At 44.2% G+C, this 17,961-nt stretch overlaps 1 protein-coding gene across 1 annotated transcript; it reads right to left on the reverse strand.

The window, feature by feature from the left end:
* Positions 1 to 1,030: 1,030 nt before the first annotated feature.
* Positions 1,031 to 17,710, reverse strand: QDPR (quinoid dihydropteridine reductase). Its single transcript, XM_007449819.1, has 7 exons — positions 17,441 to 17,710; positions 14,882 to 14,974; positions 11,299 to 11,395; positions 8,971 to 9,111; positions 4,736 to 4,844; positions 3,628 to 3,711; positions 1,031 to 1,136 (listed from the first exon to the last, which is right to left on the reverse strand). Exons 1-7 carry the CDS (start codon positions 17,537 to 17,539, stop codon positions 1,031 to 1,033), a joined length of 729 nt encoding a protein of 242 aa, XP_007449881.1. The 5' UTR covers positions 17,540 to 17,710.
* Positions 17,711 to 17,961: the final 251 nt, after the last annotated feature.

Genomic DNA, 17,961 nt, shown 5'->3' on the forward strand with positions numbered 1-17,961 from the left:
GTGAATTTTACCTCAATAAAAATTTTTTTTTTAAGAATTGAAAAAGAAAACACATGGTAAAAGGCTTTATGAATAGCAGCCATCTAGTGACTGGGTTCTGGGCTTCGTTCTGCCACTTACTGGCCATAAGGATGGAAAGTCATTGCTCTGGGTCTCAGTTTCCTCATCTGTAAAATGATGGGGTGCACTAGACCACTAATTCTCAATCAGAATGGCCGGTATCATTCACGTGGGGCACTGCTTCTAAATGCACAGGGCCATCCCCCCAGCTTCAGATTCTGATACGCACAAGAAGGAAATGTGCCTCTGTCACTGTGCTGAGAACACTTACTTCAGGATTTGAATCCACCCCCCTTTTCGAGAACATCAGGCTAAAGACCACTAGCAGCCTGTGATTCTAGTACTTTCATCTATGACTGTTTATAAGATGCGTTTTGATTAAAGAAGACAACACAGTAAATGAAGTCCATTTATTAAGAAGATAAACTCCAAACAATCACAAGTAGTTCTCTTGCGCACTTGGCAAATGCACAGGAAAAAGGTACCTTAACAGAGTCCACAGGATTTTGCTTACACTACAGAAGGAGTTTTATGGCAGTTTAACTCGAGGCTACAAAAACTACAGCTGTGACATAAACATAACATTCAAAAATAACTCAGGGTCCAGATGTCCCTGACCCAACAAAGCTCTGAACTAGTCAGGTCGACACAGTCACTGGCAGGGACACAGAAACTGAGCCTCAAAATCAATTCAACATGACACTGAGGCGGAGGGGGCCATCCTGAGACCTCCTAAATTCCGTGGTTAACACAGACTGACAGTGCTATCTATCTGTGGGCTCCACATGTCTTTATTTCACATAAACCTGTTACACTGTCCTAGGAGAACAAATGCACATTAGATGAGAGAAAGATAGGACTCACTGTCTCGTACCACGAACAGGATTACAGAAAATGCAAGGCTGGATGTGGCCACGCTAATAGATTAATGACTTTTCTGACAGGCACCTCACAGGCAATGAAATGTAGCTTAAAAATACGCTGGGGTAAGCTCCGTCCTTCCCTTTGTGGTTACCACCTGGATTAGGCTTCCTGAGCTTGGTCGGTTTTTCTCTGTGATCCAGTCATGGAAGGTTCTAGAACAAAGAAGAGAAGCTATACATTTTAAAAGGAAAAATCTGGATACATGCTTAGAGTCACATTACTGGTTGGGCGGGTCGGGGGTGAGGGCACAGCAGCAGCTGTAAAAAAGTCTCTAAAGTCTCATGGACACAAACCTAGGCCCCTGATGATTTCAGAACTTTACTCCTAATTCCTGAATGGCTAGATTTGGCAAGGTTTTCATTTTGCTATTTTTCTGCATTGTTGGAATCCTTTATAACACGGTGGTATGATTTTGTGATTAAAAAAAGATTTTAGTTAGTTCATTCTAAGAGACAGACATAGGCACAATACTTGACACTTAGCTTATATCACTTCCCAGAATTTAAGAAGAAAGAGAAAAAATTTATTATTATTTTTTTAACAGATATTTATGGAGCGCCCACAGCTGTGCCAAGCAATGGAAAAAGATGAAAGAACAGACTATTACAATAAAACGCGTTCGGTGTTGGAATGGGGCATTTAATAACCAACTCTGTGTGGGGAGGGGCAACCAACCATGCCTGCGGAAGACGGGAGACCTCGTCTAAGAAGAGAGGAATGAAAAAGGGCACAAGGAATTCACAAGGTTTAACAAGTAGCTGATCACTTAAAATATTTACTCTCGGTGCTGAGTATACCATCCCCTCCAACAAACCCCAGGTGGGACCTTGGCCCTTCCTTCGCCAGAGAACTCGCAGGAGCTCCCGGGATCTTTAATGCCGATAAGCAACCTGTTGGACCACAGCAGATGTTCAGCTGTCCAGTCATTCGAGCTCCCACTCTGGGGGTTGAACACGTGCAGGCTCAAAACTCCAAGCGCTGTTCCAACTCCCTAAAGTACTGTCATGTGTCCTGAGCCGTCTCTGGGGGTAGGGCTCAGGGGACAGCTCTGAAGGAGACCAGTCGCAGCTGGATGTGCAGAGGCGTATGTGTTACTTAGGCAGGTTAATAAATGGTCTTACTTCTCCCTCCTCCTTGTCAGCCGTCTGGAGTGGGTGGGAGAGAACGCCATTCTAACCATGAACAGCCAAGAAGGTAACATGCTCACAGACATTGCAAAGCCAGCTTTATGTCAACTTGTCACGTGAGTTTTCAAATACCACAAATGGGTGAGCATGATTTCTGAGGCAAGGCATGGCTGTCCCAGCCCACCCTCTGTCAGCTGTGGCCCAGCACTGAATTACACACATGGCCCCAGATGTTCCATCTAGGGTCCTGGGTCAATGTCTCTGTCAAGAGACATTGCTGGCAGTAGTAGCCTTTAAAAAGAAACTCAAATGCAAACACCACTCAAGAGTTGTTCCTTCCACAACTTCAATTTTTTTTTTCTTTTGCAGATCCAACATTAAGCATGATACCCGGCAAAGACAGGAGTAACTGTCGGGACAGTGGTTAAGACTGAGGGCTCTGCAGCCACACTGCCCGGGTCAGATCCTGGCTCTGCTGTGCGACCTTGGGCAAGCTCCTTAGGCCCACACTCCCCATGCCTCCGAGCCCCCAAACCTTAAATAAAAGATGACGGCACCTCCCTCACAGACCTGCTATGAGCATTTAATAAGATCATGGTTATGAAGTGCTTCAACGGTGCCTAGCATGTAAGTGCTATGTAAGTGCTTGTTCCAAACACAGAAGTCCCAAATAGCTCCCAATTCCATTTAAATAAGATGTAACCTCAGGCCAGAAGCAAGCTTCTTCTCAGCCCAACCTTTAGAAACATCCTGTGCAAATAGCCGTCAAAGCGGCTCAGATACCAGCTCTGCTGGGCGAGTCCATCCCCACTCCACGAAGGCAGGGCCTGCATCTTATTCCTCGTCGCCCCCAGGCCCAGCAGAGCCCCTGGCCCGAGTGGGTGCTCAGTGAACACATGCTTAACACCCCCTTAAATAGAGGAGTGTGGGAAATTGAGATCTAGGCAAACACAAAAGAGCTCACTCTCTCTGTGACCTTGCAGTGCCACCCATACTCACAAAGGGCTGAATATGATTTTGGGGACAAAGGATGCTTCCTGTGGGTTTGTGGCCTGGCACTAATTCAGGCATGTGGGCCCAGATGTCCCACCTAGATCAGTGGCAGATTCCATGCAGCTACTCCTCTTTAACAGACAGAACACAGTTTACAGGCTCCAGGCTTACCCAGCCCTGCTATGGGTCACACACAGTGCTGAGACCTTGGCACACACTTCCACGTCTTACCCTCCTAACAATTATCACCAACCCCCATTATACAGACGGGGAAACTGAGGCCTAGAGCAGTTAAACAACATGCTCAGATTGGCCAGCTGGTGGGTAGAGGAGCCAGGATTCAGGTCGGCACCATCAACCCCTCCACCCCGTGATATTGACAATAAGGTGCAAGGTGCCCTCGGAGGTCAGGCCCTCACGAACCACCCAAGCTGATAAGCCAAGATAACACAGGCCTGTCCTTTCTCCCACAAGAGGCAGAGAATGGAAGCTGCTGAGTCACTGAAATGATTGTGATACTCACTCGACCAGGAATTCCAAGGGTGTCCAGGAGCTGAAGTCGGCCTCAGGCATTGATTTTCTGTTCATCGGTGTGTCCAGGGTAACCCTGCAAGCCCAGAGATAAGCGTGTCACATGTGCCTCCCCCTCAGAACAACAGCTGCCCGGCCCTCCTTGGCCAGGAAAGTATGTGGAGAGATCACACGAAGATAATCAGAGAGGCCAGGAAGCCGTCCACAGTTACAGAGATCACATCCCAGCCTGACTCAGCCAAGCGCTTCAGAACTCACCCTTCAGGCAGACAGGAACAAAATGAAAGGGCCATGTTTTGCCTTTTTTCTAAAACACTGTCTTTATTAAAGTAAACTGTTCTGCTATTTATGTCTCCATTCACTCCCTAAAATGTGGCAGACTCATTTCTCAGGTTTTTGTATGTGTAATCATAATATTCCTTTAAATATGGGGAAAAGACAGCCTCATCCTTCATTTTGTGGCTGTTTTCCATGAAATCTTCCAATTTTCAGCAAGGGAATACAGAATTCAGATATGTATGACTTTCCCAAGAAACTTCAGGCCTCGGAAATCATTCAGAATAGCCGTGAGACCAAGTCACAGAATTGCAGCCCACAAATGAATACGTGGACAGCCCAGTCCCCTAGCAGACAGACATCCTCTTTATAGGAGCACAGCTAAGAGACAAGCCATTTGGTCCTGGAATCCCTCCAGAAACGTCTCCCCGTAGTTTCCCATATTCTTCCCCAGACTCCCTCTCCCCCATCCCACAAACCTAATACAGTCTCTCTTCCACACCAACCTTATAATGACTTGAAAGACAGAACTACAAATAATAAAATTAAATGTGTAAACTATTTTTTAACAAGGAGGGAGGGAGGGACAGATAGAGGGAAGGAAAAAACACAAGAAAGAGGCAAGAGAGACCCATTCCATCAGCCAAGCAACCATTCTGGAAAGCCCAGGATAATCCAAAACCTAAACAGGTACCTTCAGGGCCTCTGGTGAATTTCAGAAGCCAAGGTGACGGCACACACGCACCCCTGGTGTAGAGTGACTCTAGGACACATGTGAACTCTCAGCCGTGGGGCAGAGGTGGGGGAGACTCCCCAGCACTTACGGGAGCACAGCGATGGCAGCAGACCCGGACGGCATGCCGCTGTCCTTCCCGGCCAGGCTCTGGCAAAGCTGGTGAACCGCACCCTTGGCCATGCCGTAGCCAATCATCCCTGGGAAATAAGGAGAAAGCATTTCAGTGACCACTGGCCGCCACTGGTATGTCCAAAGAACATCACGCCAGGGTCCAGAAGAGGACAGGAAAAGAGAACCAGGGACGTCCATGGAGAGAAAGTGGAAGGGACATAACCTTCTATTTGCCTGGTACTTAATATTTATCACAGAAGCCATGAGGTTAATCCTATTTTTATTGCTAAGGAAACAGAGGCTCGGACAAGGTGAGTAATACGCCCAGGCTCACACACAGACTCGCACCGAGGCCAATGGAGAGGTTAAAAGCCAAGCAAGAGTTCTGAACCCTTGTATCGACAACTGCTTGTGAGCGGCCTGCACACACCCACCCTGGGTGCCCAATGGGTCAGCAAAACCGAGCAGTCACTTGAAGCGCAGGCTTTAGAGTCAGGCTGAGCAGGTTCAAAGCCCACCTCTTCCACTTACCACTAAAGAAATCCAGGCGGGTTCTCAAAACCTTTCTAATCCTCAGTTATCCCATCTGTAAAATGGGGATAAAGTACTTAATTCTAGGCTCAGGACAGGGTAGGACTTCCATAAATGTTTCCCACCAAATTAACAGAAGTGCTATGGCCTGGAGTCCAACTCCTTGTTTAAAGTATACCATCTGGGGAAATTCCTTAGCAGTCCAGGGTTAGGACTCCACACTACCACTGCATGGGGCACAAGTTCGATACCTGGTCCAGGAACTAAGATCCCACAAGCCACGCAGCACAGCCAAAAAATAAAAAAATAAAGTATACCATTTGAGCAATTGTGACATATTGGGCATGCAAGCCACCTATTAGCCCTCCTTTCCTCCCATCAGTCAGCAAATGCTTGCCGACAGAAGTAAGGCATATGCCTTCTTTTACTGAAGTATAGTTGATTTACAATGTTGTGTTAATTTCTGCTATGCAGCAAAGTGATTCAGTTATACATCTATATACATTCTTTTTTTAATATTCTCTTCCATTATGGTTTATTACAGGATGTTGAATAGGGTTCTCTGTGCTTCACAGTAGGACCTTGCTGTTTATCCAGTCTATATATTGAATACAGTAGCTTATTAGGACAGGGTTCCGTCTGAACCCCCAGACACATGGCAAGCGAGATCTCTCTCCTCTCCAAAGTTCCCCACAGCACCCAGCTGTAGGTGCACTAAATGCAGCTATCACAGTAACAAAGAATGGTTAACTGCTGGCAACACCCCTCCACCTTCGGAAAACCACTGCTTCCAAAGGTCAGCAGTGCCCTTAAAAACCCCAGCAGGCATGCTGTTTAAAGAATAACAACTGAGGAGGCATCAGAGGTCCAGGCGGAGGTGGGGCTCATAGACCAGCCAAGAAACCAATCACTGAACCGCTTCCACAGTAACCTCAAATTGCAAAAGAGGGTCAAGGTTTCAAAAAGTTATTTAGAAGTACGAGAAATAATATATTGAGGCTTCTTGCATTGTAATCACATAAAAATAGCAAAATCATCTATAACAACAACCACATCAATCAAAAAGTTATTTAGAAGTACGAGAAGAATATTTCACCAAACCTGGCTTCTCTGTTTAATTAGGGGCAGGAGGCCAACAACGGCGGGAAGATCTAACAGTAATTAAAATAAACCAGTGCATGAATCTCATTCGTTCAGCCCCTGTCCCCAGCAAACTCCTAAGGACTCTCTCTTCATTCCACTCAAACAGCATGAAAGCAGGGAATCGGATGAAGAAAGAAACAAGCAGCCAGCAGCCAGCAGCCCTAATGGTTTAATTCCACAGAATTCTACACAATGCGGGTAAGGGCATCACTGGCAAGATATGGAAAAAAGTACATTTCATTAAGAAGATAAAAACTGTCATTCCAATTACAAAATGATCAGTGTAGTCCCTAAGGGCTGATTTCCAAACATAAAACAGATCCTTAAATGGTAAACAAAAGTGATCACCATCACTTCGATACAGTTTATGCTCCAGTGGACAGTCTACAAATACAACCTTGGACATAGGAGGGTGAGAGTTTTCTCAGTATCTTTCCAAGTGAAAAACTTGCTATTCTTGAACAACTCTTCTTGGGTTTGAGGGACTCTTAAGCCTGTTCATCACCTGCTTTCACCGATTTCCCCAGATTTTTCTGGGGTCCGAATCAGTTAAAAGATTTCATGACTCAAATAAGTTTAACAACATCTAACTAACGAGCTGAAAGATGAACAAATTTATTAACATCTGAAGCAAGAGTAACTGAGCAAAAGTAAGCCTGGAGTAAATAATAATAATAGTTCACATTTACTACTGACTCTAATACCTTTTCTAAACCATTTACATCCATTAAGATGTTTACAAGTCACAACTACCATATAAAGGAGGTATTACTTTTTACCTTCATTTTACAGATGACAAAACTGAGGTTCAGAGAGGTTAAGTAACTTGCCAAATATCGCACAGTAACTAAATGGCAAAACCACAATACAAAACCAACCCGTGTAGTTCCAGATCCCATAGTCTTAATCAGTATCTGAAACTATAAGCAAAGAATGATATTTACATACCAAAGGAAAGTAGAAGACTGTTTTGTCCTTCAGAAAAATTAGTCTTTCAGTCCTAGGGTTTTTTTTCAATGTCAAACTATTACTCATTTCTCTATTTACTTTCTAGTACCTCTGCTCTATGTCACCTTTAATAAAAATCAGATCTTAACCCAACTAGCATCTAACATATGCACAGCTTTAATCATTGCAACAGCCACGGACTTGTAAGATCACATGCTGAGAAATATGATAAGAAAATGAGTGGCAAGAAATTATTAATTTGTAACAGCCTCACAGTTAAGTTAGTTACATTAAAATCGAAAAAGGTGCTCAAGGTTTCCACCACTTACTAAAGAGATCCCAAAAAAGTTCCCCCCTTTTTTTTATAGAAGAGTTCAATGTAGGTAGTCGAGATAAGACAGTTTCTGCCTCCCTGTGCTAACTCCCTGACCCCCTGCTTAAATTCTTTTAGCCCGATCCCAAAGGGAGAGTGATGGGTTGAACTGTGCCCCCCAGCCAAATTCATATATTGAAGTCCTAACCCCCATACCTCAGAATGTGACTATATTTGGAGATGGGAGGTAATTAAGTTAAAATGAGGTCATTAGGGTGGGTCCTAATCCAATATGACTGGTATACTTCTAAGAAGAGGCAATTTGGACACAAACACAGAGGGAGGACAATGCAAAGACACAGGGAGAAGACAGCCATTCACAAGCCAAGGAGAGAGGCCTCAGAAGAAATCAACCCTGCTAACACCTTGATCTTGAACTTCTAGCCTCCAGAACTGTGAGAAAATACTTATGCCACCCAGTCTGCGGTACTTTGTTATGGCAACCCTAGCAAGCTAACACAGGGAGTACAAAATGCAAAGGGAACTTTGATCTGCATGATGTAATGAAAAAGCACAGAATTTAAAAATGATCAGGGTTTCAATTCAATGTACACTTGCAACTTATTTTTTGCATAACCCAGACAAATTACTTACCCTAAGTTTTAGTTTCCTTATCTGTAATATGAAAAAGATAATAATGACCTCTACCCCAGGATTAAATGACTATATATAATAAGACTTACCATGTGCCGGGCACTTTGTACATATTAATACCTCTAACACCTTATAACTACTCTTCAAGGTAGATATTACTGTCACTATGTTACAATTAAGGAAACTACAGCAGAAATATCGTCAAAGAGAACAAATGATTTGTTCTAGGCCACACAGCTAGGGTGAAGAATCTACCTCAGCGTCTCTCGCTCTGCAGCTCACACTATCCTTGGGACACGTGAACACAATGTGACTATTACCTAGCTGATAGCTACTGCAGCACCATTCATTCCCTGGGTGCATCACAGATAAATAAACAAGATGAGAGGCTGCCAGACTACAGCGGTCCTTCACCACCGCGAACATGAGGACAATGCAAATGAAAAGATCAGGAGTTCTTCCTCTAAAAAACTTTGGGTCTAAAAGGAAGCAAAATCCATCAAACTGTAAAGCACCTGAGAGGGTAAAGGGCTTTAATAGTCCTCATCTCACGGAAGTGTCCAGCAACGCCAGCAAGCAAGTATTAGCATCCCCATTTCACAGACAGGGGAATGGAGGCTCACCTGGAGTCCCATCCAGGGCGGCCTTGGCCCCTGCCAAGGTCAGGAGGCCTCCTTCTTTGAGGTGCTTGGTGGCCAGGTGGCTGGAGATGGTCGACGTCCACATGCTCTGCTTCCACATCAGGTCACAGTTTTTAAAGAGAGCTGAGCAAAGAAACACATGAGGTGAGCATTCACAGGGAAGAAAATGACAGGTGAGCTCGACTCATGGTGCCCGACACTCCAGGAAGCCCTCACGGCCACTCTGTGTCTACAAGGAGATCTAATACAAACAGCCCAGGGCTTGCAGTCAGAGACACGGGTTCGAATCCAGGCCACGCGATCACCTGAGTCTCAACTTCCTCACCTGTAAACTGGTAAACGTCAGCCAATAAATGAGGACTGTTGACAAATATGCAGGACTGGCTTTAATTCAAACACTGTCCTACTTTATAAAGGGCATTAGATCTATAATTAGAACCTATATATCTAAGTCAGGTTTTATCTGTGATGAAAATCTCAGGGACTATTACCATCTGGACATAAAGAGGGCTTTTATGGAGCTACATTTTTTTATGGCTGTAAGTTTAATGCCAGTTTTAAAGACTCTTTAAAAGAAAGCTGAAATAACAACCATTTTGCAGTTGTTTTAACCCTCTGGCCTTCCAGAGACATGAAGAGGAATAAGTGGTAAGGAGTGTCACATCACTAGCTGAACAGTTGTCCCCTTCCTCCCTCACAGGACACACAGAACCCAGTGAAGCTGCACCCATGACCCAGAAACAGAGACCTCCTGATACAGGAGGAGGGGTCTTCAGTAGGTGACAACCAAGGTACTGCATTTCCCTGCTAAAAAGAACTACAAAAAAAAAAAAAAAAAGGATGGACCCACATTTATCACTTCTTGTTACCAAAATACACAAAAGGCCATCAGGGTGTTTTGCCAACCTGATCACCACACAAAATACCAATTTCACATTTAAGTGTGGTTCACAGAAAATCAACTCCTTTTTAAATGGCTTTGGCTGATAAATGTAGAAGGAATGACAGAATTAGAAAACTACCATTTTCCAATCTCCAATGGGATGACTGACTCAGGTAGAGATTACCAATGGATGCTTATAACATTAGGTTTTGGGAATTTGGGGTTCTCAAGGTGTTTGGGAACAGGATATTCATACACGATGCAAAAGTACTATCTCATAGGTCACTTATAATTGCAAACAGAAAAATGAACCTTTATGATGGAAATCTATCAGCTTGCCACCTTAACCAAGCATGAAATTTGGCATCACTCTGGATGGAGAAGGCCATGTGACATGGTAAGGTCCCTATGTGATGCAGTGTGAAGTCCACATCACTCAGGAAGCATTCTCACCTCAAAATATTTAACCTGAATCTAAGCAAGCCTCTAGACCTACCTTCCAGTTCACAGGAAATACCAGGGACAGAGGAACAAGGTAAATGATACCTTAAAGAAACAGTTTGACTAATTCAGTGTGGGTGACCGTCTATATGAAAACTGCCCTGGACCTGCCAAGTCTGTCACAGGAAAAAAAAAAAAAAAATTCTAGATTAAGAGACTAAAAACAACAATAAAATGCAGTACATAAACCTTGACTGGAACAAATTTAGAGAGAACAACTATGAAAGATATGGAATAAACTGAGGTAATCAGAACATAAGCTGATACTATTAAACTTATAGAATCACTGTTAATTTTCTTAGGTATGAGAATGGTATTACGATAATGTGGGAGAACAGCTTCATCTCTGGAGGTGCATGTTGAAATATAGTGAAGTGTCATTACTTTCAAATGATCAACAACAACAAAATACACACACAGAGGACACACATGTAAGAAAGCAAGAGAATGCAAGTATAGCAAATGTTAACAAGGATTGAATCTAGACGGAGGACATAAGGGTGTGCGTTGAACTGTTCTTTCAACTTTTCTGTGTATCTGAAAATGTTCATAATAAAAAATGGAAAATATACTCAGCTTTAACAAAAGCTCAGTTTTGAGTCCTTTTGACCTTCAGAATGATCTCTCCATTCTGTTCACATCCCCCAACTCCCAGTAATAAGCCCTGAAAGACTGGGGTAGAAACAATGCTGATTTCATTTTGTCTCCTTTTTAAATGTCAATCTCAGGGTCCCTCTGCCCTAACCCCCTTCTATGGGAAGTTTTTTCTTTATCTGTAAAACGGGGTGTTGATCCCTACCTCACAGCTATGGTAAAGCTTCTGGGAGACATACAGGAAAACATCTGACCTGACACCTAGTATAGACCCATCCCCACGCACCTGGACAAAGAGAAAAACAAAATGACTAATTCAGAAAAGGACTCACACTTGGACTTGGCATTGCCCCCAGCCCATCCTCCAGCCACACAAAGGATCGCATCCACCTTCTCTGCACCCAAGAGCTTTCCAACCTCAGCAGTCACCTGAAATAAAAGGGTTGGGAAGATGCACAAACAGTCAGGTAAACCTCAACAGGCTGACATCTTTACAATCACCTCCATTTATTTTTCACTCCTTTTTAAGTCAGTTCACAGTACCTGGCAATTAATACTTTGAAAATAAGATGCAGGACCAATTTATAATGGACATTTGGATAGTGAAGCTTGACTACATTTCAGTGTGATTTTTATAAAGCAACCTAGTCTTCTTCTGAACATCTAAAGGGTGAAGACATATGCATCCCTGGAATAAAACAATAAATAAAGTAGGAAAAGTTTAAAAAAAAATCACCTAGGGCTTCACTGCCTACAGCTAGCCTTCTGGTATACTTCTTTGCCAACTTTCTTTGCAAATCACAGAATCATAATTTGAAATAATCAATTCCACTCTCCTTGGAATACAAGTATCCCATTAACTGCAACTCCAAGAAAAAAACGCCAAAGAGAAATTATTTTTTTTAAAAAGCAATAAAAAATAGTCAACAGCAAAATGTTGGTAAATAATGAGTACATGGTGGTTCATTTTAATTCTCTATTTCTGTCTGATTAAAATGTTTAAAGTGTTGAAAACATATACATGTCCTTCTGTTACAATTTATTAAAACAAAAGTCTGACAAGACAGACAATCCTGGTCATTACCCATGACCCTTTTCCATATTTTTCTGGAAGGCATCTATGCTCACCACTATACCATATTTTTCTGGAAGGGCTGAAAGGACCACAGCCTCTCAATAGCTTTGTTAAGATCAATCTTCTTAAGACTTAACACAATGGTGTTAAGTGTAAATGGTGTAATTCTCCCAACAGTAACATTTCAGTCTCTGACTGCTTTCCCTAACTATTTCCGAGCCTTAAATTGCTTTTTCAAGGGACTTCCCTGGCGGTCCAGTGGTTAGTACTCCGCACTTGCACTACGCGGGGCACGGGTTCAATCCCTGGAACTAAGATCCTGCAAACCATGAGGCCCAGCCAAAAAAAAAAAAAAATTACTCTTCCAAAGAGACTGCATTAGCAATGGAAATCAATCTTTCCTCTCTGTACATTCTATACCTAAAGCTTTCATTTTAAGAAGATTCCTGAATATCCCTTGGTAAGTATCTCACCTAATCCTGATTTAGCTTTTGTTGACCTTTCACCTGTTACCCTGGTTCCCCAGCTGCCCCTCCCTTGATTTCTAAGCCACACCCTGTTGCCAAGAGCCCAGATCCCAGCTGCAGGAAATTGGATCATTTCCCCTGACCACTGTACAGGCACACAACCTGTGCTCTCTATTTTTTAGGGAAGCATGGAGCCCTTACCAACAATGCACCTGCTTGATTTGTTTTTTTACAACCTCTGTCTTTTATTTTTATAATAAAATTAAAACGAGGCATTTTAAAACTCCTTCCCCTTAAATTCTGCATTCTGCCCAATAGTCTTCTAAAGATTTAGTACTTGTCTCATTTCTTCATCTTATCATTGTCATCGTGAATTTCCAATCCAGGGGGGCCAATTTTACGTGTATTAGGATTGAACTTCCTCTTCTGGAGCTTTACAAACAAAAACTGGATGTCATGTTTTTGTCCAGAAATTCTTAATTGAGCGACTGGGGGATGAGAGAGTCTCCTACAGGAGGGGTTAAAGATTTTAAAAGCTAAGCTTATAATAACGAAGGCATTTCCCAATCTTCATCGTAAAGATGCACTGTTATGGTCAAGACTCAGATGTGGACAACTTCACATTCAAAAAGGGATACAGACATCAGAAACCTGCAATTAAAGGAGCAGGAGAGACGCTGATTACAGAGAACCACGTCTGGAGGAGCTGCTGCTATCCAAGCCCAGATGCCTTCCTAGCATTTGGTTTTAGTTTTCATTACTTTATTCACATGAAGCTATTTTGCTGAGAATCAACTTAAGGTACAATTAAGAGCACAGACATCAAACCCCCACTGCCCAGGTTCAAATCCTAGCTCTGCCACCTACTAGCTTTGACCTTGAGCAAACACCAGGGACTTCTATGCCTCAGACTCCTCATTTCTAAAAGGAAGATAAAATGAGAAACTGTTTTACAGAGATTGAGTTAATGCAAATGCAAATACGGCACTTAGTATGGTATCTAACACACAACGAAGCCACGTCAAGTTTTACTATTAGGTCCATTAAAGACAATATCATTAAATATAGAAAACATTGAGAGCATATTATAAAAAGTAAGGACAACAAAAATCTACATTTTGGAATAAGTCAGCTGGTTTCCTACATTCTAAACTATGTCAAACTGATGCTTTAGGAAGAGCAAATGAGCAGTTACAGTATAGTCATAATTTATTTGGGGCTTTTTGGGGTATTTTGTCACACTGTACAGCATGCAGGATCTTAGTTCCCCAACCAGGGATCGAACCCAGGCCCCCTGCAGTGGAAGCGCAGAGTCTTAACCACTGGACTACCAGGGAAGTCCCAGGGTTTTTAAAAAATTTTTAGATTTATATGTGTATATGTTTGGAGAAATGGACTGTCAGAAAATATAACAAAATATTAACTGCATCGTGAGAACAGAAATCATTTCCTTCTCCTTTCTGCTTTACTGTATTTTCTACATCACACATGCACTACTTTTAAAATTTTAAAAATCTGTTATAAGAAATAGCTGAGGGTTGGCATGAGAACCATATAAAGCACATCTTCATGCAGTTGGTGGGAACAGCTCTTTCAGAAAGGCAGAACCGCTTAAGAGCATCTCAGATATTTATACCAAGATACCCATCAAATTGTTAACAGTGCTTCCTTCTGGGCAGGGGGAGGTGACACTATCACAGAGAGAAAAAGGGGTATTTCACAATTTACCTATATATTTGTATAGTTTTGTTTGACTTCTTATTTTACAGTAAGCCTATAATTTTATAATTAGAAACAACCTGCTTTGTTAGTATTCTTGCTTTGAACAGGGGGAGCCCACTTTTCAGAATGTATGCTAAATAAATAATCAGAGATAGAGACGAAGAAGTTCACCACAGTATTCTTGATAATGGTAAAAAAAAAAAACCTTGCAAAAAACTTAAATGTATAATTAAGTGCAAACTAAACAAACTGTGGCCAATCCACACAAAGAAAAATTACATGTCAACACAGGTTTTATTAAGTGATCTGAATAAGTAAGTTAAAGGTTAAGTTTTAAAAAAAAGCTGACCATAACATATAAAATACGAAATTTATCTCAACTTGTAAAACTAGTAACATATAGTATGCATAGTTTGTAAGACAAGAAAATGGGCCAAAGTGTGAACTAACTAGTGAGCTAACTAGACATGAATTATGGGCTATTTATCTTTGTGGTTTTTTTTCATTTTTTCCAAATTTCCCTCCATGAGCACAAATGGCTTTCATAATTAGAGAAATAATACCTGAAAAAAAGGAAGAGCACACAGCCGGCGGAACCCTATCCCCAGCGTTCCCCTACCACATGCGCGGTAGGGCCTTCTCTAGACTTACCTGGTCAGCCTGCTCCGTAAACGAGTCTGTCATTTTAACCAGGACGCTGGCACTGGCCTCTTCATTCTCCACGACGTCGATGCTGGCGACCCACTGGATCAAGGAGAAAACAGCTTCGGTCAAGAGACAGTCAGTTGTTAAAGATCCATGCCCAGGAACTCGGGGAGTGGAGGCACATAAGAGGCTTTACATGAAAACCTCCTAGAGAAAGGATCTAGCAACCTTTCCTGGGGTAAATATAAATATTTACCCCAGGCTAGCCCAATGAGCCCCAGGCTAGCCCATTCTGCCCCCAAACACCTCTTCCTCTTCCACTCTCACCTCTGAAAGCCAAACCCTGATCGTGCAGAGACCCCCTAGACCAGGGGTCTGCAAACCTTTTCTGTAAAGAGCCAGAGAGTAAATATTTTAGGCTTTGCTGGCCATACAACCTCTGTTGCAACTACTCAACTCTGCTATTATAGCTGGAGAGCAGCCACAGACAACAGTAAATGAATCAATGAATGAGCGTGGCTTGTGCGCCAATTAAACTTCAGACACTGAATTATGAATTTCATATAATGTTCACATGTCACAAAATATTACTCTTCTTCTGATTTCTTTTCAACCATTTAAAAATGGGGAACTGGGCTTCCCTGGTGGCGCAGTGGTTGCGAGTCTGCCTGCCGATGCAGGGGACACGGGTTCGTGCCCCGGTTCGGGAAGATCCCACATGCCGCGGAGCGGCTGGGCCCGTGAGCTATGGCCGCTGAGCCTGCGCGTCCAGAGCCCATGCTCCGCAACGATGGGAGAGGCCACAACAGTGAGAGGCCCGCGTACCGCAAAAAATAAATAAATAAATAAAAATGGGGAACTATTTCTAGCTCTTGGGCTCTATGAAAAAAGGTGCCAGGCAGGATTCAACCCACGGAGAACTGGAGTTTTCTGACCACTGTCCCAGAGCATAAAGGGATGACTGTGGGTTCAGAAATCAGATCAGGCTTTGAATCCTGGTTCTGCCCTATAGCGGCTTTCTCGTTCACCCACTCTGCAGAGGTTCCTCACCTGTAAAATGGGGGGTTGTCAACAATGAACGGTGTTAGTGTGAGAAGTAAATGAAATGTAAGATTCTACAGCTGCTGGCACAGGTGACACATGGTTCTTACTCAGAAAGCTCCAAGGTCCGGGAGTCTGAAGGTCCCAGAGATAAGCATCTCCACCACAAGCTTTGAAGAACAGAGCATCCTTTCAAAACACTCACTACTTCTGTGTCACAGCCATGGGGGATACTGAGACAAAGAAAAGGTTCTATCCCCACCCTCCCGGAGCCCCCAGGAAGAAAGGCAGAGAAAGACAGGACAGTCACAGGTAAATCAGCTCCGCAGATTCACCAAGTCAAAGGGCCAAAGTGCCCCCACCGGGAGGAAGCACAGCCCTTGTATCTATAATGTAGGTGGATACAGGAGCCCTGTATTAAAGTTACAGGAAAGAGTAAAGGAAATTAAGAGTATGTAGGAGCACAGTGCTTGGCCTTTGGCTGGCAGTCCTTAAATGTTCCCATTTGCAGACCTGGGAAGATACCCCAAGACAGGTAAACGGTGGGAAGGTGATGTATTTAGAATCCTTCAAAGCATATTCCTATACCAGACTGTGAATAAGAAGAAAACCCTGGCACCCTTACTCGCTGGTCCCAGCGCACCCTTGCTCAGGCTGCTGCTAAGTAAACACCCACGAAAGCTCCCCAGAGTGGGGTCCCTGAGTAAGAAACAGCTGCAGCAAGAAGAAACTGTGGGCGTGCACGCGGAGCCCTGTGGCTGCTGGGGTCAGGGTCCCTGACCCCGCCACAAGCTCTGCGACAACCTCGTCTCTTCCTTGCTGCTTTCTGGGGAGCGGCTACTGATTATGCAAAGTAGTAGAAGTAATCTTTGCAAAACAAAAGGCATTTGCGGGGCTTCAAAGTATCACATATAACGCAAGCAAATGGAACAGAGGTATATATCAATAATATATATGTATATATATCAATAACAGATAACATTTAAATAGCTTTTACCATGAGTCAAGCAATTTACAATTTATGCACAACGACGCCATTCATCTCATTTAATCTTCATAACTCCCCTAAGGGATAAATACTATTATTCTCCCCATTTTACGGATGGGGAAACTCAAGTTCGCTGACGTTAAGCAATCCGTTCATGATCATAGGGCTAGTAACCCCAGGCAAGCAGTGTGATTCCAGATCCTTCCCTCTCATTACCTCTTTCTCCATCTCTGTTCTCTCTCGAGTCATGCCAGACTTTCCGGGCCTGGAAGAGGCCGACGGAGCAGCCGCCGCATGCCCCCGAACCTTTCTCCTTGGAGAGCAACGGCCCTGCACCTCGGGCCCCGGGGTACGCACGCACTCGGAGACAGAACAGACGTGTAGACGTGTGCATACATGTGCAAGCACCCATATCTGGGGGTGCTCGGGGGCCCCCAGCTTCCTCCCAGACCGCGCTCCGGCGCTGCACCGGCAGGCCCCTCTGGGCCCGTCACCACGGTGCCCGCCCGGTGCCCGCCCGCAGCCCGCCGAATTACCCAGTTGCGGGCGCGGAACGCCTGCACGCATCGGGAGCCCAGCGCGCCCCTGCCGCCGTACACCAGCACCCTGCGCGTCTCGCCTGCTACCGCCGCCATCCCGCTCCTCCGGCTCGGCTTCCGCTGCTCTGAAAGCCCCTGAGCACGAACGTGGCGCTCCGCCCCGGCCGCCTACCCCGCCAAGAGGGACCGCGCGTCGGCCGCGCCCGGAGCCGAGCCCGCTGCCGCCGCCTAGCGCGCAGCCACACTCGGCGAGCAGGGCCACGCCCCCTCATTCCCCGCCCGCTGCCCCGCCCCAGCCCCAAATAAACACCCACGCACGGCGAGAAGTGATCTCCAAGTGCCGTTTCATTTTAGTGTGCGCAGCAAGCCTATGACAAGTTAGGAAACTGAAACAGGAGAGTCTCAGCCGCTTGCCCAGAAGAGTAGGAATTCGAACCCAAGTCTTTAACAGGGTTCTGCCTAACCACACCTCCATTCAGCCTGGAGGAGCATGGGCTTGTTGAAGATCCGTCGATTCC

The sequence above is a fragment of the Lipotes vexillifer genome, unplaced genomic scaffold (genome assembly GCF_000442215.2).
Source record: "Lipotes vexillifer unplaced genomic scaffold, Lipotes_vexillifer_v1.1 scaffold1067, whole genome shotgun sequence".
NCBI lineage: Eukaryota > Metazoa > Chordata > Mammalia > Artiodactyla > Lipotidae > Lipotes > Lipotes vexillifer.